General features: G+C 39.4%; 1 protein-coding gene across 1 annotated transcript in view; it reads left to right on the forward strand.

The window, feature by feature from the left end:
* Nucleotides 1-21,786, forward strand: part of arhgap35a (Rho GTPase activating protein 35a) — a 66,102-nt gene extending 44,316 nt beyond the window's left edge. Inside the window, exons 3-7 of the mRNA XM_088427721.1 lie at nt 2,364-2,505; nt 10,413-10,490; nt 12,913-13,044; nt 15,697-15,802; nt 17,479-21,786. Coding sequence (XP_088283847.1) covers nt 2,364-2,505; nt 10,413-10,490; nt 12,913-13,044; nt 15,697-15,802; nt 17,479-17,944 — 924 coding nt within the window. The 3' untranslated portion in view covers nt 17,945-21,786. The remainder of the gene's footprint in view (nt 1-2,363; nt 2,506-10,412; nt 10,491-12,912; nt 13,045-15,696; nt 15,803-17,478) is intronic.
* The last annotated feature ends 11 nt before the right edge of the window (nt 21,787-21,797 follow it).

Consider the following 21,797-nt stretch of genomic DNA (forward strand, 5'->3'; position numbering starts at 1 on the left):
CTACGAAGATATTAAACTTTGCTGGGGAGAAATCAAGAGTGCAGAGAGAGCTGACAAAGCACCTTTTTATTTGGATTGCTTGTTTTATGTCAGAACAGTGAGGCATCAGAATGGTTTCGAAAAAGAACTGTCGTCAGTATGCCACAAAGGACAAATGTTGTTGTCCTAAAGAGCCTTGTATAATTACTGTGGTGGTGCAATTTGAATGCTGCCAAATGTGTTGTCAACAACAAAAGCTAGTGTTGAAACTCCAACTAGCAAATATTCTCTGAATCAATTATTCATACAACAAATCCTTCGCTTGAGTGGGTAAAATTATATTTTGTATTATTCTACACTGACGTGACTTTTGGAAGTTGTATCGGGACACCCTTACCTTTATAACCCTTCTCTTAAAGCCATACACACCCAAAGTCACAGCTATAGTATGGACTGTAAAGATGGCAACAATTATAATATTCTGATAGAACGCTGATATTGCAGCCTACAGTACTGTCTGAACTCATTTAGATCCGATACGATATCAGCAGGAATTAAAAATGCTTTTGTTTAAATTTTTTGGAAGAAATATTAGAAGAGACTTAAAGAAGTGATACTATTCAAATGAAAAACAATAGTTAGCAGCAGTGGCTCTCAGAAAATATGACCTACTTATTTTTGACATTCAGGTTACATAAATTCAACCTCGAACATGAAAATCAATTTGAATAAAGAACCTTAAGGGGAGAAAATAGTCAATAAAAACAAATTATCCTTGTTGATGTGCAAAATAAAAATTCATGTTCACTTTAGTACTTTCGGAATCAATTTTTACATTCATCAATGGTGGGAGGAGCCGAGGCCTTGATTAAAAAAACAAACAAACAAACAATATAATTCAATATATATACAGTATGTGTATATATTTTTAACTGATTTATTGGACGGATAGCAGTACCCTTATTTAAAGGCCCAGCAAGCGCTTTGCAAATCAGCAAATGAGAATGCAGAGCTGGCTTTGCGAGGTCAGGTTAGCAGGTAGCCAATTGTTGAGTACCCTATGATAGTTAATTTTGTAGCAGCTGCTGCTTTATTCCCTGATTATGTGTGTATTTTTTTGTTTATGGTTTTAAATTACATTCACAGTTGTGTCCATCGTACTATATGGTAATAGACTTTATTGAATTTGGGGACATTGATGTCCTTTGGTGGTAACTTTAGAAGTGCTGATGTGCCTGCTATGGTATTTATTTATTTATTACTATTTTAATAGTACAGTGGTAAACATATCACAGTACACTGTTATTTAAAACGTTGCCAATATGCGTAATATGCGTAAGTATTATAAGAGCGGTAGTTTGACCCTGCATCAGGTTTAATCCCTCTTCAAACATCTGAGCAGAAACCCTATTGACTTTGACTTTATAGCTTTCAAGCTTCCTCCGCGTTGATGTTTTCCAGTAAGTCAGCCATTATGGCTGCTTTATGTCTGCCACATTTGCCCAAGAGCGGTTAATATCTGCAAATATCATAGAGCTAGTGAGGCATCACTTAAGTCATGTTAAATAAAAGCTGGATGAAAGACAATCACTAACAACAAGTCCATGCGAAGGACAACTTTAATTGTTTATTCAGCTGTCAATGCGGCAAATGCACAGGTCAGCCTCTGTTCTCTTTCTCGGCCTTAATTAGCGTTTCCTTGCTTGTGTGTGTTGCTGTTTCTCAATGTGGCTGTGTGTAAAAGCAAGATGGAAAACCTTCAATCTACTGTAGTGCAGTGAGGCCAGTATTTGGAGCAGAGGCCACTCTGGACTCAATCTCTCTAATGAGCCCTCCTCCACTGCACTGTCAGGCCTGCTCTGCCGCTACAGTCTATGTGCCCAGCCAACCATGCATCCCGGCCCCACCGACCAGCCTGCCAGGACACGGACATGCTGGAGATGCCGGCCTTGGGGGCCTTCAAAACATGCCCACCCAAAACCATTAACGCTCAGTAGTCAGTACATTTACTGCTGATGGTACAGCAATACAGACTCAGGCAGAGAATGATTGATTGTGGACGTGAGTGTTTAGGAATTACAGTTTGCTTGAACTTAAAAAAAAAAAAAAAAAAATCTATGGCGACACCATAGTGATGTCTATCTCGGTGATATGCAGAAACAGGCTGAAAACAGGATCAAATGATAGCTTATCATAAAAGCTTTGAAGGAATGTGCGGGATGGGTGTGTGTGAGTGTTCCCTCAAGTAAATACTTGAAACCGTAATGTACAAGATGTACACATTTTCAGCCAATCAAAAGTTCTTATGTTAGTCCTGTCGATCAAGCAAGATAAACCTCTCAGTTCTGATTCCATCCACCAATTTTGTCTTGAACTTCTTTCAGAAACAGCGGGCTAAGCCGAGGCATTCCATCTCCAAACCTATTGAGAGCACCTACTTCGGGATGCCGCTGGTTACAGCGGTAACTCCGGAGAGGCCAATCCCAGTGTTCATTGAGAAGTGTATCCGATTTATTGAAACAACAGGTAAGAAGAAAAAAAAACCCAACAGACTTTTAAATGTGTACCACATATTTTATGACATTTTATGTTATTGCATCTATTTGTTGAGTCAACACAAATATACATTAAAAAAAAATCATCAGATCAAATTGGCTACAGTGAAGGGACAGGTTAATTAAATTGCCACTGTATTTACCCAAAGCCTTGGCAATATGGACATTCATGTGGTCGTCATCTGACTTATACATCGGCAGAAGGCATTGAACTTCACAAATGTTTGTGGGAAAAAAATAGCCACACAGGCAACACAGTTTTGGACTGAAGCAGAAATCAGTGGTGAAAAGAATGTAAATAAATTAGCCACAAAGAATCATTTGGCAGAATTGATGCAGCCAACCGTTGCTAATTAGAATATATTGAAATGCACCACAAGTGCTGAAGGATAAACATCAATGCTGGTACACTTTCAATGGCTTTATTGAACAAATGTTAACAAAGTCAACACTTGAGCACATTCAAAACACCCAGGAACTCGACAGAATGCAGACTGCCTAACGGGTAGGCTAGCGATGTCCAAACATTTTCCTCCTTGGGTCACATAGTGAAAAATCAAAGGATGATAGGATTTTTTTTTTCCCCCTGTAAATTGCATATTGTTTCTAGATTAGGTATATTAGTTTTTTTCTTTTTATTTATTTTTTTAACTGCAACCAAAAAATAGTCGGAAATGTGAAAACAACAGTTTTGTGGTATTTAGGGTGACAAATTCACATTGTAGCATGGTTAAATAAGTTTAATTTCCACGATAGAGGCCATTTAAGGCCACACAGAAGTCAACAATGTTTGTGTGGAACGTGAGGATGGCGAGCCAAAGTGGACAACAATAATACCTTGTGTCTTTGTTTTCAATTGAACAATTGAAATTAGGCAAGCAAGCAATTATACTAGCCGTCATGTCAAATGCAAACACTGCCTTTTTCAGAATATTTGTATAGACACTTTATATAGCTTTATATTCATATTCTTTGAAAGACCGAGGCAAGGCAAAATGCATTTTAGCATGTGAGTTCATCGAAAACATTTCTGCAGCTTACTGACATTCCAGCGCATTCTGCCTTTAATCTCTGTGCTGTTAAAAGCCTGCCCGTGTATGCGTGGATTACTCAAGCCTTACAAAAACATCCACTGGCCTGCCGTATGTGCAAGAATGGAGGCAACTCTCTGGATAATGAGGCATCACGTTAGGTTTCACCTTGCTGTGTTCACATGTGAAATGGAGCAGTTACAATAACTTCTGAGCAGGGGGAAAAGAAAAGGTTTGTTTACGCACATGCCCCACCTGAGGTGTTTATGTTTCAACTTTATACCCTCCAGTGTTTGATTAATTCTTTCCCCTACTTGTCCTTCACTGACCTTGTTTCTGTATCTCTGATTCACTCCTTCTCCCCTCCCCTCAGTCTCTTTGAGTACTTTCTCCCTGTCATCTTTGATTTCCTTCATCTATTTCTTCACCCGCATTTCTTTTTTCTCTGCCATCTTATCACCTGTCTCCTGCTTGTATCCTTACATCTCTTCCTTCTCCTCTATTGCATTCCTTTTATTGTGTGCATTCCCGTAAGGGGGAGAAAAAAAAAATCACGATACGGGTTATTAAAGTGAACATGAATCGAAATGCACTCACCAGATGCATCATTAGGTACAACTGTACACTCTGATAGGGCTGGACAATTAATAAAGTTTGGCTGTGCTTGTTTAAATAAAAATATATGGGATGAGTACCTTGAAGAAAAAAAAAAACACATGAAATCGCAATACTGTGGGGGGGTCGCAATTACCTTTTTTTTTTTTTCTTCAAAATCTGACCTACGATCTGAGGAGACTCAATATAAGTGCTGCATCATAAATTAGGTGTGGGGGATAACTAGAAGTAAAATGGCTGAACAGTACATGTACCGCAATAATTGTTGTACTTATACAACAGTCACACCAGCCTTGACCTTAGACCTTTTAACTTGAAATTTGTTTTAACTTTAGGTTTTATCAGACATTGTTGACAACATTCAGAAAACAAAGCAGCGAAAACAAAAGTAGCTGACAAAAATTTCTAAAAAAAAACCCCATACATTTACAAAATGTGAACACATTTACAGAACACTTTAAAAACAATTGAAGTAAAGAATTAAGCTGTAGCTCGATAGATAACTCCGTCAACAACACCTCTTGATGATTAATACACTTTTATTCATAGTACATGACTCAAAAGTGTAAAATTGTAATAGAAAACATAACAACACTTGAAATATTGTCGTAAAATCAACAACAAACTACTGTTGTCAAGTTGTCTTTTATATGATAATCAGTAGACTAAGATAGCATCCCAAACGTTGAGAACTAATTGCTATCTTAAATGCTAATCGCTAATTTACCTCTAATCCCTTTGGCGCAAAATTACATTTCACAAACCAAATTAATTAATACCCACTCTTATCATCACACAGAACATTTAAAATGTGCACAAACACCAATTGTTTAAATACAGGGAGCTGCAGTTCACTTTGCATAGGTTCCTTGCAAGACAGGAAATGCCTAACACAACATCCGGTTGACGTTCCATAATAAAACATAAAATTACACTTCCAAGATAAAACAGCTCTTTAACCACAAATGGCGCTTCAGTAGTCAAAGTGTGTACATATACTGTCAATAAAACAGCTAATGGGGCAAAGTACTCACATTTATATTTTTTATTCCAGGTGTACCTAATGAAGTGTTTACTAAGTGCATTTTCGCTTACATACCACCGGCTTTGACTTTTTAATTGCATCGCCAACACGCGGGAGATGGCTGGGAACGGGGGAACGAGTAACAACGTATTATGAGATTTTTGTAGCTGCTGTAAGTCAGACTTACTTATCTGCTATCCTTGTCTGCAATCTGCTGCTATAATGGCGCTTGCAGGAAATTACAATACTGTGCTGACACACGTGTTTGTCACCTTAGAGGCAGCTGATAATCAGCAAGCATTGTGAGGCTGACCCTGAGCTTGCCGCTTTGACCCACATCCTTAGCCTCTCGTGTAAAAATACCTACAGAAAAGCACGGGTCTGTGGGTTCCTTTTATTCTGTGTTATGTTTAAAAATATCTTCAATAAAATGTTATTTGTAAAGCGTGATGGCAATCCTCACTGTGAGCCCCAGACAGATCTAATCTGAAGAAGAAAGTCTTTTTTGACAAATATTATGGCTCATTGTTCACTTTTTTTTAATAGTGGCTGTTTTGGCAGAGTATATATGTTTTTTTCTTTTTTTCTGAAGTCATAGCAAAAAGTCTTTGTGCCCTTTGGAATAATAGTAGTGTTATATATGTTGGTTAGGAGCTTTTATACATACAGTTGTATAAAATAAATCCCTGCCAGGATTTTGTTATCTGCCATCAGCTGTGGCTTTCGCTCAGCGTGATAGCCCGCGTCTTGCCTATGGCAGCCGATGTGATATGGCTGAGCGTGTTGGGGCATATCTTCCGGCCGTGTGAACCTCCAAAGGGCACCACCCTCCGACCCGGCTGTCGCCATGGTGAGCGATGAAATCAGCCTCCGGGGCAGCAAAGGCCACAGAGAGATTCTTTGGAATCTGGGCTGATGCAGGATCAGTCTCTGTGACGTGTGGCGTGTGCACAACCAGTTAACCTGCTGGCGTATTAGTGCCACTGATTTTATGTGCTTGCCGTATATCTAAGGGACCACTTTTCCTCATTCAACAGCAGCGATGGACGGTTTTATCTTAGGGGTATAACATTTATTATCCATCCACCAAGCCATGTTCTATACTACTGATTGCCATTAGTGTCACTGGTGAGCTGGAACCTATCCCTGCAGACTTTGAAGTAGCGCTAACAATTGGCCGCTGGCAGCTGTAGCCAGAGGACGGCCATCCTGCATTGCCACTGTTACCAACTTCAGTTTTTTTTTGTTTTTTTTTTCATGTTATATTGATGTAAGATGGCTGCAAGTGACTTCCCCTCTCTACAGAATATATGCGGCATTCATATATAAGTCTGTGGCAAGAAGCAGAATAAGTTCAGAACTGGTCGATAGCCACAATTGTGTGCAAATTATTTAGCTAATGCTAATATTTGAAGTGTGTAGATTGAGATCTGAAGCAATACTTTACAAATGAATAATACAACTAATATATCCTAGACATCCCTCAAAAAATGAACAAAAACAATTTTAGTGATTGAAGAAGGGAGAAGGAGGCGTCATTGTTTGGAAGGGGAATCTCCCTTCCTGGACTTATATCCCTTCGGATTTTACTTGCACTAGGACCAATTTAAAAGTCACTGAAATCCCCCCCCACGAAAAAAAATTGTCTATGCAGACTTCCTTTACATCCTGGTGAGATCAACCATGCCATGTTATATTTATACTTCACTGCATGTTTTTTTCCTGAGTTCCATTGTGTTTGTTGTCTTCTTTATCAAAGGACAGACTTTGGGGGCTTTCTTTAGACCTATGGTGGTTCGTTAAGCAGTCACACTTAAAAGAAAAAAAAAATCTTATGAAATGCTTTGGATGGATGTTTGTGGTGATGCTCACATAACGAGATAAAGGGACAGACTGGCACATTTTTGAGCCCAGGAAATGAAGTGGGGAAGTCACAGTTTTTTGGTATTTTTATACAAACAGCATTTTATCTCCCCCAAATAAATTGGTTTACAAGATGTGTTTACCAAGTATTTATTATTACTATTTACTAAGTAACTATTAGGGCTGCCACAATCGAATATTTTTACAATTATTCTATGGATTATTCCATCTCTCAATCAAATAATAACATTTTATGCTGCAGTAAAGTTTATTACGAAACCATGTATTCCCCATTACTGTTAAATATGCACAACTTATTGGAGTTTATTTGCTGTGTTTTAGTAAATTAAAAAAAAAAAAATCAAGCAATAGCACGCAAAAGTGATTGACTGTACTTGCCAACCTTTTTATAACTCAGTTGCCAATTCGGTCATTGTTTTTCAAAGTAAAAGCAACATTTTAATTGAACCTTTAAGATAATCAGTCTGCTTTACTGAAGGACCACATGACTCAGAGTTGAATCAGAATTGGGCAATTTTAAGGTAAATTAATAGTCATGAACAATTATATTTGCCGATTTGATAAATCTACACATTGATTACCTGTTGATTATTCAAAAACTTTGACAGTTCTTGTAATTCACTATATTCTTGTCTGAACATTTTGTACTTTCCTATTTCAAACCTGAATCAAACTTTTAAATACATGTTTATTGGGTTCATTAGTTACATTTGAAAGTGAATACAATTGTAATTGTCCAGAAGGACTGAAAATAGAGGGAGATATCAATTAACCTAATACACAAATTTCATGTTTCAGTACTATTGTAGATTTGCACTTTTTTCAAACTGAATTATTTTTATAGGGATTTTGTTACCAAAACCCAAGTTTCAAAGTGGTACCATTCCACAATTTGATTAATCTTAAAATATATATATATATTTTTTTTTAATATTCTCCTAAGAAGGCGCTGCTTTTTTGGGACAGAGTTCTCCTAGGCTCAGCAGGTCACACAACTGGATTGGGGTGATTACAGTAACGATCTGTGTTTAAGGGTGGAAAAGGAGAAGTGACACATTTACGTTTGTTCCACCTGGCCAGTATTCAAAGTCCTCACGCCACACATCCATCCCCATTTTCGCACTCGCCGTTGGCTGTTTACTTTTCCCATCCCCCACTCAATCCTTCACCCGCTTTTGTGCTCTCTTGTCCTGTTTTCTTCTTGTCTGCGTTGAAAAGCTTTTGTGGATAATTGATTGGGAGACGGAGGTGGTCGATGGCGTACGCTTTAACTGAAAGCACTCTTTACTGCCTCACCCCTTTTACCTCCCTCCCACTTCGATCGTTTTTTGTCTCTATCAAAAGTTTAAAAGGACAGTTTTAGCGATGGCAGGTGGATTTTCTTTTTTCCCATAAAAGTTGTTACGATTATGAAGCTCGGCTGAAATTGTGCTTATTATACCAACACGGTTATCAATGTTTGCATGTTTGTATTATTACCTCATTCAATCTCAAAACATATTTTAGTTTTTTTAAGACTCCACACATTCAATTCCATTTTCTTTTACAAACACTTATCTGTGTTATTGTCATCAAATCTTTCAATCCCCAAACCATGTGCGCTTGTTTTAAAAGTCCACATATTCAATCTTTTTTTTTTTCCCCATAATTTTCTGTCAATGATTTGGCAAAAGGAGCCTCTAAAAATGGCTGGCACTAAAGGAATAAAACTGTAGTAGGAAAGGCACTAAAGTAATTGATTACCACTTCTTAGTACTTAGTACTAGTTTGAGTACTAAGGCGATCAATTACCTTAATGCTTTAGTATTTAAAGTAAGTGATTACTTTATTAGTTATTTACTTAATGTAATAATTTACTACAGTACTTAATTACCTAAAATGATCTAATGTTTTGGCACTGAATTTCATAGTTATGGATTACTTTGGTACTTGTCTAAAGTAATGAATTACCTGAGTACTAAATGACCTAAAGTAATTTAGTACTTTTGTGCTCAGTCATTTAAGCAAAAAAAAAAAAAAAAAAACTTGAAAGAAATCCAAACAAGTGCCAGGTTTTGAATTTATGGACTCTTTAAAAAAAGAAAAAAGAAAAAAAAAATGCTTCACTGGGATTGAATGAGTTAAAAGAATGACATGAAAAGACATGGTCAAAAGCTGGAGAATAAATGCTAAACTTTTTTTTAAAGACGTACAAGTACTGAAAGCATGTGGCATATTGAACCAATCCTGATACCATTTATCATTGGACTAATATCAGCCTTGTTTCAAGGTATCAGGTACTCTTAAAGGATGGTGATATCAGCCACCAATACATTAGGAAAAACCTGACATTGAATACTGTTCAGTAGTTGGTGCTTTTCTTTGAATCATCATTCAAATTCATGTGTCATTGTGTTAATGGAAATTTATCATAAGTACTTGTGGTGTGTGTATTGGCTATCGTGAGTACTCGAGTGAAGACTGGTGCTAGTATCGGCCTGATAAAAAGTGCCTCAATATTGTAATAATTAATATGCAAAGTTTCTACACTGCACACATCTCTGTTAGCATAGATGCTAACCTAATGCCAAATGTGTCAATACAGGAATATTGCTGACCAGTAAAAAACATGATACAAGTGGTAAAGACTTTATTTTTCCTCTTAGTACTGAATTGGATAACTAAACCTGACTGATCTTTTACTTGTCCTTTTGGTCTGTCAGTAATAAGTGGAAGAGAACATCTAACAAACCTGTTGAAAAAAAAAAATGTTCGCAGCGCTTTGACTACATCCTTTCATGCCGCCTGTGATGCTTTTCGTGTGCTGTCAGCAGGTAATAAAGACCAACAAGGAGCTACCCTAACACGCGTTTAATATAAACCTCAAGACATAACACTTGACTTATCCTTCTGTGTGATGTTAAAAACCGGGCAACATACTGTACAAGCACATGGTGACAGAACCCAAGGTGGAAAATGTTAAGTGGGAAAACATAAAGCTTTCTTTAAGCTTTCTAGCTGCTGTTTTTTTTTTTTTTTTTTTTTTACACTTGAGTGTCCACAACACAGCCTTGAAACAAACATAAATGTGTCTCTAATCTAGAGTATTACAACATTTCTAGCACTGCAAAGAAGGGCCTTGTGTTTAATAGGTAACACTTCGACAGCCTCAGTTTGTCATCCGCTGTCTTTTCGCCGGCTTTCAATAGTTCTTTGCAAGCTTAATAAGTGCTAATAGTGTTGATAAGAAGGACAAGTGATGTGACTGGTGCATTAGAACCCCCTGGACTTGGATTCAAACCACAGTGACAGTTTGCTAAACGTCACTTTCACTCTTTTCACCAGGCTTGAGCACCGAGGGCATCTACAGGGTCAGCGGGAACAAGGCGGAGATGGAGAGCATGCAGCGCCAGTTTGACCAAGGTATGTCATCTTCCACTTACAGTTGTCACCTATGGGACAATGCCGAAACAGGGGGTCCGCAACGGCCACAAAATTGGCAGCTTCAAAGTGAATGGCACGCAAGGAACTAGATTACACAGCGGCGTGAGGATACATCATAATAACGCAGCAGAAAACCAGTGATGTACATTCCCTATTGAAATGACTAGGCTAACAGCCGATCATTTTCAAGTTAATAACTGGAATTTGCGGTGTCTGTTGGGCACTAGTAGGGCTTTTACTACCCCCAACCCCATTTTTTTTTAATTAATTATCACCACTGGTTGAACGTAAGCATTTTTTTTGGTAATACATTAAGGTTGAATATTAGTTGAAATAATGAATATTCCTGTAACTGCTATTTATTATTGTTTCTGCATACGCATTTTTAGACACCGACAAGATTTGGCTATGCTAAAAGTAACAGGTTAGCACTTACAATTAGCATTAGCATGCTGTCAATTACCTTTTAAGGTCAACAAACACTAACACCTGTTTAGTTCACACATGATAATTATATGTACATTCCACATGTACAATACTATTACAGACAATGTGTCAATTATATTTCAAGAGAAAACTTGAGTCAATAACCTTCGTCTTCTTTTAGCCTATATAGAATATAGTGACAACTTATATTTGCGGAAAATGCAGCCGTAGTGTTTTGGGGGGAAATTCTTTCCTTTCTTTTGGGAAGCACCATGTACTAATAATGTCTTTTATGAAAGCCTGCTAGTTAGTAAAGCTCGCAAATAGCATCAGCCATTCGGGTCACCAAAATAAGCAATTTATTTGAATGTCAAGACGGTCTTTGCATGTTCTTTTCGAAGTACTGCTGTGGTATACATCTTCTACTTTGCAACAACTGAACATTAGATTTGTCAAAAAATATAATGGAAACGATCCCAAACTGGTTATTCCATGTTATTTTGAAGACTTTTTCCATTGGCATCATTGCAATTTTGCGTCCGTCTGCAAGAATTGTCTGTGAAGAAAATGCTGACACAAACATGTTTCCGGCGGAGCTTTTTAAAGTCGAGGGAGTTCTATCCCAAAAGATTTGGAGCCTTACTCCTCCCTGAAAATGTTCAGTCAACTTTTTTTTTTTTTTAAACCAAAATGAATAGCACTGGAGAATAGACTATGTAAATGTTAGCTGTCTCCTCAGTCTTCTAGCTCCTGTCAAAGTGCATGTGTGTGTATGTGCTTGCCCGTGGATGTGTCTTACAAGGTTAGGGCAGTTCATTATCTCCAGATTGGTTTGTTTAATGAAGCATATCATGGGTAAGATGGATAGTGGAGTAAGATGGCGTCGTATTGCATGCGCATAGACATGTAAATGAGGCCGAGTCCAACTCGGGGAATCAGACTTGAATAATTCAAGACAGTCATATTGATTGACACTTTGTCAGGGATTTATTCATTTCACAGTGTGTTTGCAGTTCTGTTGAGCTGTACTGCTTCGGACTGAGAGCTGTTGCTAATATTTTGATGACCTCATTTAGCTAAGTGATCGGGGCAAAATATTCCTAATGCCTCGTAAAATGATGGGCTAAAGTTTGACAGCCAAAAATAAACATCAAAGATGTTCATTTTTTATTCATAATTGGACTCCGGTATGTTTGCGTTCTAAAGCCCCCAAAGCAAGTACTTGGAAATAACATCTGTGCACATTTCAAGGGAAAACCTTCAAAGTGCATGAAAGGTTTCATTGATTCCTCAAATAATCAATTATCAAATGAATCGACCATTTTTTATTTTGATAATAGATTTTCTGTAGTCTTAATCAGACGTGTGTTTGCGTTAAATCCAGTTAACACATCGGTAAACACCGCTTTTATTTTGGGAAAGAATGATCAATATTTTTGCTGATTTGTGAACCAAATTCTAACTGACTCATAATCCAAATATGATTGTACATTTTCCGCACCGTCAAACTGAAATCGTTCTTTTTGAACAAAGAAATTAAATTTAAGAAATGATACATTAGTCTTTTTCATTGGTAGATAAAAAAAGAAAGGATTACTTAATAATTAAAATTAGAATTAGCTGCTTGCTGCAGCCCTAATAAATAATGTGAAGCCTTAATATCCGATTTGAATTTTGTCTTTTCATATGCTGGTGATGCAAAAACACATATCTTACCCCATCCTTTCAAATCCATTTTTGTTTTCACAGAGGATAAAAATATGCGCTAGTGAGTAATGTTAGATTTTCTGCCTATACTGTATGTGTTGCTGCACTGAAAGGGTTATAACACTGCTGCACCGATGCTAATTGTTAGCCTGTCTATGGCGTTTCGCCATCATGTGCTTGCGTCAAGCGCAGAAGTTTGTACATATTATAAGGTGAGTACGTCATGTGGTGTTACGTTATTAACTGTGCAATGCCTCCTGTTCATCAGATCACAACTTGGACCTGGTGGAGAAAGACTTCACTATTAACACAGTAGCCGGAGCCATGAAGGCCTACTTCTCCGAGCTTCCCGAACCTCTGGTACCCTACGGCATGCAGGGCGAGCTGGTGGAGGCTTTCAGTAAGTCCTGAGGTGCACATGTAAAGTCATGGTGGGGAAAGGAGGGGGAGGAGGAGGGCTGCTTTAAACCCAAAGTGTATTGGATTTTCCTTGAAATCCCTTTTGCATTTCTTCAAGCTAACAAGCACAACTCTCACAAGGCAAGTCCATTCATGGAGAGAATTGGATTTACCCCTCAGTGCGAGCTGGGCAGAATTGGATGGAGGCTGATGAATATTTGAGGCTTGGGGGTGCTGTTGGAGGGGAAGTACAGTAAATGCGGTGATGACTGCAGGATGCGAGAGCGTTAGGTCTCCTCGATGAAGTCGTGGCTGAGATAAACGAGGTCGCTCCGCTCTTCTTGTCTCCCTGCTTCCACTCAGGAATAAAGATTTAAGGCAGAGCTTTGACTCGCATTCTGCCAGATATTTAGCCCAAGGCCGCGTCGTGCTGTCGCCCTGCTTCGCTCACACATACACTCAGATATGCGTGTGTGTGTTTTTCATTTTTTAACAGCCCCGGCGAGACCCCTCAGCCGTGACAGGGACCTGATAAGGCTCCTTCAGGCACTACCACAATAGAGGGACTGAACGCTTGGAAAAAGAAAATAAGTGCAGTCTGAAAGCTTCGTTTGGGAGCAGATTGCCAACTAATGCAGTGTGTGTTTTTTTTTTTTTTTTTTTTAATTCCTCTCTTGCTGGATTTAAAAAAAAAAAACAAAAAAACAATACACACAAAATTCAGGACCTATTTAAATTCACATTGCTGTGTATGATTTATATTGTTTGCTGCATTTAGACCATTGCTTTTAGATGTGGAAGCACAGATCGGGTCCTGTATGGACTCATGCTTTGGAAACCTAAGTCTGGCTGCTTAATGTCCCACAAATGTCCAAAGTACAATACCAGTCAAAAGTTCGCAAACACCTTCCAATTCAAATGATCTTTGGCCAAATAAGACCTTTGCACACCTTAATGTTTTCTCACTTTTATTGATGTGGATGATACGTTACCACCTGAATGCATTTCAGTTCACAGATTTGCATATTCAAGAGTTCATAAGTTAAATTTCTTGACCTCTTAATGTGTCTAAGTCAAACTTTGCACATCTCCATTTTGTTGCAGTTTATTTTTCAGACAGTCTTTTGATTTGGGTGATGCTTGGTGAACTGGAATGACTCCCATTTTCAATTTTTTGACCTCCATTTTGTCCGTGACCATCTTTGAACGTCTTTGTATTTTCTCAGTCAACCTCATGATGTGGATGACCTGAAATTACTCATGACAGCTGTGCTTTTTCAGGAGTTCTTAGCTTCCATTTCTATAATTCTTAATGTGTTTGAGGCCAGCTTTGAACATCTTGGTATTTTCTCAGTCAGACTTATGTTGCGCTTGATGCTTTATGAACCGGACCGTGCATTTTCGAGAGTTTGCTGAAGTGAATTTGAAGGTGTTTGGTCTGCATGCTGCAGTCAAAGACTTAATGGCATGAAAAATACTGGATGGCTGACCAATACTATAATATATAAACATTAGAATACTGGTAAATCATTGTTTTTTTAGCTTAATTGTTTAATATAATGTTGCAATCCTAACTCTTATTTTCTGTTGACATAGTTTGACAAAAAAAAAAAAAAAAGTTTGACTCTGGTAATGGGTAACGATAGCCATGTTCCACTATAGCTAAACAGCACTCTCACTCACATTGCACATTTTTAGACAATTCAGAAATCTTAACCGGCATCCAAGTCTAACATTTGATGTTTGACCACTATCGTGCCCCGTCTCTCACGACCATCCTGAAACTGGATTGCCGTAGCTGCTGGGAACATAAACCTAGCATGAGCACAAATCAAGCTTTGCTCCTGCAAATGTTGGACTGGTGGACTGCATATCATTTTTTAACTCCACACATACACACACAAGGCCATCAATCATCATTTTCAAGCGCCAGATACTCGACAAAACTGCCAGCGACAAACAGAAACAAATCAAGTGTGAGCCTGCTCTCCGTGTCCAATATGTATTCCTGTCAATGTAACAGAAATGTAAGAAATCCCACTTTGGTCACAGTTGATGAATGCAATGTCCCGCGCATTGTGATTCCACCTAAAATGTGGTTTTGATCCGGTGTGACCTCAAGGCGGGAATGAGAAAGTCCAATTCTCTGCGTGTAAATCATGTGCGCTGTGTGGACGTGAACATCTGCTGCTTTGTCCGCCCCGCTCACATATACAGTACACACGGGACCGACTGTTGGATGGGTGACGTCAGCTTTTCTGACTCACTCCTCACTGCCATCAGTCTTAACACACCCTGTGTGTTTGTGCGTTTGCGTGTGTGTGCGTGCTCATGAACTCTCTGGTGGTTGTCTGTGTGGTATTCTTGTTCTCCACAATGTGTGTGGTCATTGTGTCACAATTTGGCATCCCTTTTAATCATGTGTACCGGTATTGGATGAAATCACTGTGTCCTCACATATTATTTGCGGAGAGCTGAGTCCAATTGCTTTCATTACACATGTCACACTTTTCCCATTGTGGTTCCCTCATCTTTGCATTGCTCCTTCACTCGATGACATCTTATTGCAGATTCTCTTTGACACTTCACTGTCTCCTCCACTAATCCCCCCCCGCCCCCCTTTTTTTTCCCCTCTGTTTCTGCCACCATTCAGAGATCAACGATAGGGAGCAGCGCTTCCAGACGATGAAGGACATTCTCAACCGCTTCCCCCGGGAGAATTATGAGGTCTTCAAATATGTTATCAGCCACTTGAACAAGTGAGTGACGAGGTCGGAGACATCCTTTTATGCCGGTGATGACCAGCTTATTTTATGACGCTTTCCACTTCACGGTACCTACTTTGCTCCACCGCTCCTGATGAGAGTAAAAGTGGAAAAGCTGGCACTCTGGGATCTTGACTTAGGAATAGTGTTGTGGTAATATGAAAATTATCACTTCAGTCCTACACCTACAAGTACCTACAAGTAGATAAGGTACTGAAACAATACCATGGCAACAACTTAAGATTGAAAAGTATACAGATTTTAAATATTAGACACTGAGTTAGCTCATCGTTTCTCTGAGGGATTTTGCCCATAGTTAAGAGTTATCTTATTTGGGTTCAGGTTAATAAAATGGGACCACTTGGTGTAACGTTTGTGTTTTGTGGTTTTTTTTTTTTTTTTTGGTCTGTGCATAGAGGGTGAAATCTCATTTAGCTTTTTTCCAATAAATGTTTTAACTCCACAACTCAGGGAACCCCCGTTTTGAGAAGAATGCAAAATGAACATTTGCAGAGTAATATTCGCTTTTAGCATTGCGGAACTGTGCAGATAACATTTTTTTTGTTGAAAATTAACAATGCTAGCTAATCACAGTTTGGTTCAGCTCATTTTAGGGCTGACGTTTAGATGTTTCCGGTGGCAGAAATTGTAAAATGAATGATGGAGAGCATTCTTATCTGCTTCTTGTTTACAAATCATGTCAGTAAGCAGCACTGTTATTTGTCTCACTCTTCTTTTGGTGAAATTGTTGGCGGCTGTCAAGCCAGATAAGAGTTTTATGTTCAAAATTATACTGCGGGGAGCCACCAGCCAGGAGTCATTAGACAGATTTGTCAGGGACATTTTTGTGGTCCACACGCATACGCATTTGCAATGAGTGTGGTGGGACATTGGGGGTGACTCACAATTAGCTACATGGAAGGACACAGTTGCTGTGGCTCCTCACCGAGGGATGAAATGCAATCCGCATGGCGTCATTATTTGCAGTCTTTACCAGAAGAGTCCTGTGATGTTTTGATGGCCCATGCTATTAGCATTAGCGCATAGCACTTTAATCACTGGCAGATGTTTAGCAATGAAGTGTTACTTTTTTTTGTGTTTGTTTTAATGGTAGGGATGGGCATTTGTGTGATGCACTCCATTTTGGCGTGGTTGCCTCAACACTTAATGGACGAATATATATATATATATATATATATATATATATACAAAATTAAACTTATGCTCAGGTCCTGTGATTTTTGATGATTTTCGACGAGTGAAAATTCTGTGTATCCCTAGTGTATTTATCTCTAAAAAGAGAGCGGTACATGCTGGGAACACGTGATTGGACTTTTTCTGATAATGGCGCCAGTGCAAGTCTGGCTATCAATTCAAGATTCAAGAGTTTGATTGTCATATGCATAGTAATACCACACAATGAAATTCTTATTCTGTTCACTTCTACTTTCCATAATCGAGCAAATAATAAGTAGGCAAAAAAAAAAAATACAAAATCAAAGCTGTAACTTTGAAAGTTACTGAGAAAAGTATACTTGGAATACTTTTATTTTCTTCTATTCTAAATGCTTTTTTATACCATTGAAGTGCATTGGGATCATTTCCCGCAGCCCGCCCTGCTAATCTCTTGATTGGGAATGACCGACTGAATGGGTCACTGTGCTCCGCAGGGTGAGCCAGCACAGCAAACTGAACCTGATGACCAGCGAGAACCTGTCCATCTGCTTCTGGCCCACGCTGATGCGACCCGACTTCACCACCATGGACGCGCTGACGGCCACGCGCACCTACCAAACAATCATCGAGAGCTTCATCCACCAGTGCGCCTACTTCTTCTACAACCAACCGTTGGCCGAAGGCCTCCCGGGCTCGCCCACCTCTACGCTCTCCTACGGCGGGGGCACCTCGGCGTACTCGTGCATGGCCGGCGGCTACTCGTCCTCGCCGGCGCCGTCCCCCCCCACCCCGTACGTCCTCCCGGCCACCCCGCCCGTCATCCCGCACTACGGTCCTCCCATCCACCATCACCATCAACACCAGTCTCCGCCCCGTTCCCCGCCGCCCACCCCCCAGTTACCCCTCCCCGCCCTGCTGCAACCCTCCCTACACCCCCCCACGGAACAACACACGCTGTGAACCGCCAAGGGATCAAGGGAACCTTTAAAAACCAAGAGATTGCGAGTGCCTCAGAAAGAGATTTGGACAAAGGCGAAACAAGGACAGGAAGTAGAAAGAGGACATTGAGGGATCTGCAGTTTGATGCTTTGGGAGAGGGCGTGTGAGCCTCCTGTGCTTGTATGGAGAGGCCTTGACTAGCCACTCAATCCTCTTGTTTCCCCCCCTCATAGTGTCACTTCAACTGGGAATAACACGGCAATGAAGAGTGACATGTTGCCAGAACCTTTTAGACAATGTCACACAAGAGGAACGAGAACACACGATGGACACATTAGCAGCCTCTCCGCCCATTTGTTTCTTTACCTAGCCCGACCCCCCCCCCCCCCCCCCCCCCCCCCCCCCTGCACACATTTGTTCGCTCAAATTGTTGCCTCTACGTATGCGCACGAAGATGGTTTCACTCAAAGCTCTTGCCAAGCACTGTAGAGAGAGAACAGAAAACTCAACCAACCGGATCAGCAAAGGATCATGGCTGCACTCTTGCCCTTGGCATTCAGGCTACTATATGCTCGCTTGATCTGGTTGGGATCTGCATTATGAAGTTACCAATAAAGGTTTTTTTAGTCGGCCAACACCTCAAGTTAAAACCTCTTTCCGTTGCCAGTCAATGTGTGTGTGTGTGTGTGTGCGTGCGTCTGTTTGTCATTGCTGCAGTTTTTATAGTAAGGACCTTGTTCGAAAAGCACCTTTCTGAGCACTTTCTGCGCACATTTTTTTTTAATATTGGAGCTGTGACTTCACTCTCATTACGCGTTTGAGAGCTCACCACTGACATCTAGAGGAACAATTGGGATATTGCAGCCACTACATGGGCGTTGCGCCACTTTTCACTCTTCTTTTGCTTTTTTGACTGCTTATGGCGTTTCCCGACCTTTTTTTTTTCTTCGGCACATATTTTGCTTAAATCACAAGACCCCCAAAAAACGCGTTGAGCGTTTTTTTTCTGCTTTTCACAATACATCGATGGTGTGTGGTATATATTCAGACCAGTGAAGTGAAATTTGACCTTTTTTTTCCAAACAACTGAGGGCCCACAAAGCATCTCTCTATTGTACCTTAAAAAAAAGAAAAACTTAAAAAAATACCTTAATTTAGTGTATGGGAATTTGTAAGGTGTTTGACATGTTTCTTATGAAATAATGAGCAAGGCATATAAGGACGGCAATGGGGTTTTATAAATTCAAGAATCAGAATACATTAACCTCACAAGACTAAAGTTGTACGCTTTCTAGATGTTGTCATGTTTCAGAAAAATTAAACATCTTTAAAACAATTATACGAATGAAGGCATATTTGTTTTGAGAAAATACACTGACAAAAACGTTTATGAGTTTGTGATCATTTTTATTTTTCTTGCATCCTTTTTCTCATAAATGTACAAATTTTTTATCATTATGGGAAAGAAAGTTGTGGTTTCACAAAAACAATACGTTTTTACTATAATATCACCACATTTGTCTTGTAAAATTACAACTTTTTTCTCAGCATCGACATTGATAAAATTGGATCTTTTGTCTGATAGTAATCTGCTAGTGATAATATCTATAAGTTGACTAAAAACATTTGTCATAAAAAAACAGGACTCAAAACAATCCTATTATTACAATGTGTGTTTTCTAGAATTACAACTTTTTAAATAATATAATGGGGAAAGGTATGGGATTTTGCATAGATCTAAATATATAAAAAGAAAAACAATTGAAACTTCTTACATGATCGTAACTGATCCTTCAAATTTCAACTCGTATTACAATATCGATTTTATGCTTGTAGTTAACTCTTAATTACTTTTACAGAATTAAGAGAAAAACAGGATTAAAGTCATAGTTTTGTACAACTGTTCGTATAAATTACCACTCTATCCTCACAAAGTTACATTATCTGTAAACGTTCCCATGAAATTAAAATTTGTGATCATTTAAAGACGACGACGAGGAAAAGTCATTTAGAATATTTTGCGACTGCATTTCATAAAATTACAAAATGTGCTAAATAACTAACTAGAACAAAAAGTCATTTGTTTTTCTAGTAATATTTTGACTTTTTTTTCCTGATTAGAACATTTTCATCAACAAATCTGAATGTTCTGCTCATGTTTGTCGTGTGCTAGCCTCATGTGCCACTGCAAATGTTACCACATTGCCCCTAGCGGCAGCCCTCTGCCACTACACCCGCTTGTCGCTGCCTATCCGTGTGGCTCTGTTTGTCTTTTGCCAATAGACACACGAACAGACAGTCCATTCATCCGTCAGCACGACCGGAACGGAGCATCCCAAATTCCCTTCCGCCGCTTGCTGTTACCGTAGAAACCGGTGAGAGGGGGCCTTTTGGGTTGGGTCCATGATCCCAACCGCATTTGAAGTGTGTTTTTGTGTATCGTTGGGCAGATGCTCACCAAGGTCACCTGAATCGTCCTGGCTGGCCTGAAAGCCTTTTAAACAATCACTGAACTCTCGCAAGAGCTTTTATCACATGACACTACCTATTTAGCGTCTTTCCTTGTCTGTGTGTGTACGTGTGTGTTCAGGGCTGGACTGGCACAAAGGAAAATAAAAAATCGGCACTGGCACTGCAACACATGCTTGCACCTCTTTCTGTACCTAAGAAGCCATTGTTCTTGCTTTTAGTTTTGTTCCTGCTTGTGTTAGGAATGTGTTGAGCAAGATTCTGGGTTGGTGTGCATTTCATGCAATGAAACCATGACAGGATAATTCGATAATGAAAATAATGGATATGTTGAACACTGGCGGAAGGATTTTTTCTGATTCTGAAGACAGGTTTTTACAATACTCGTTTGCCCATATGGCTTCTGATCAACCCCAGCTATACAATACAGTTAATTCTGCTTCCCTTCAAATTTGAAGCCAGTCTCTTTGGGTAAAAATGGAGAAAGAGAATAATATCAGCCCCAAAACACGCTGGCCCACCAGGCGTCAGCCCTCTATGCCAGATGGCCGGTCCAGCCCTGTGTGTGTTTGTGTGTGCTGGAATTAAGTGTGTGTATGTTAGACGAGCTGTCCGTGGCAGACGTCCAGACAGCATCGTGATCCGAACAAAGGTGACGGCGAGGAATGCGGCTCCCCTCGTGGTCACTGCCCCTGCCGGGTAAGCCTGTTTGCTCATCCACGTTATTAGGAACAAGGAGAGTGGGATGATTACTTGGGAGAGTGAAGTGTCCACCGGTCGTGTGTGTGAGTGTGTGTGTAAACCAGAGAGTCCAATCTGTGTGTTGAAATGATTGAGACAGCAAAAGAGTGGACAAAAAAAGTTGACTGTGCAGAACAGTTGAATATTACAACAGAATGAAATGTGACATTTTTTTTTTACACCCGATGGTGACGGATGTCTGTTAAGTTAAAATTAAAACAAGAAAAAAAAGGTGTAAAATGGGGTTCTTTGTGGTATGTTGGGGTGGGCCAAGGTTTAACTCTTTGCCCTTTTAGTCAGTGGTGATAGAAAAAAAAATCTTCCTTTTTATGTTGTGTTGTTTTTATGTTTTTAAAAGTAAATAAAAATGTCTTTTATTTTGATGCCCACTATAGTGCATGAATTCTTCCCTAGCAAAGGAAGAGGAGGGCTTCACCACTGTTAACTATTTAAAAGATAATGAAATGAAATATACTGAAGTGTTTTTGAGGGTGTGGTTCTGATGGGGGGCAAGCAATGAAGTACTGTAAACTAAAAAGAAAACGTCAATTTGCTGAGTGTGGTAATTTGTAATTTGTCTTGATGAGAGTGGTGTATACAGCAAGGCCTTATGTGATCTGTATCATAGTTAATAAACGAAATCTTGTACAGAATTGGCTTTGTG

This window comes from Hippichthys cyanospilos, chromosome 11 (assembly GCF_059441005.1).
Source record: "Hippichthys cyanospilos isolate Australia breed blue-spotted pipefish chromosome 11, RoL_Hcya_1.0, whole genome shotgun sequence".
Lineage (NCBI taxonomy): Eukaryota > Metazoa > Chordata > Actinopteri > Syngnathiformes > Syngnathidae > Hippichthys > Hippichthys cyanospilos.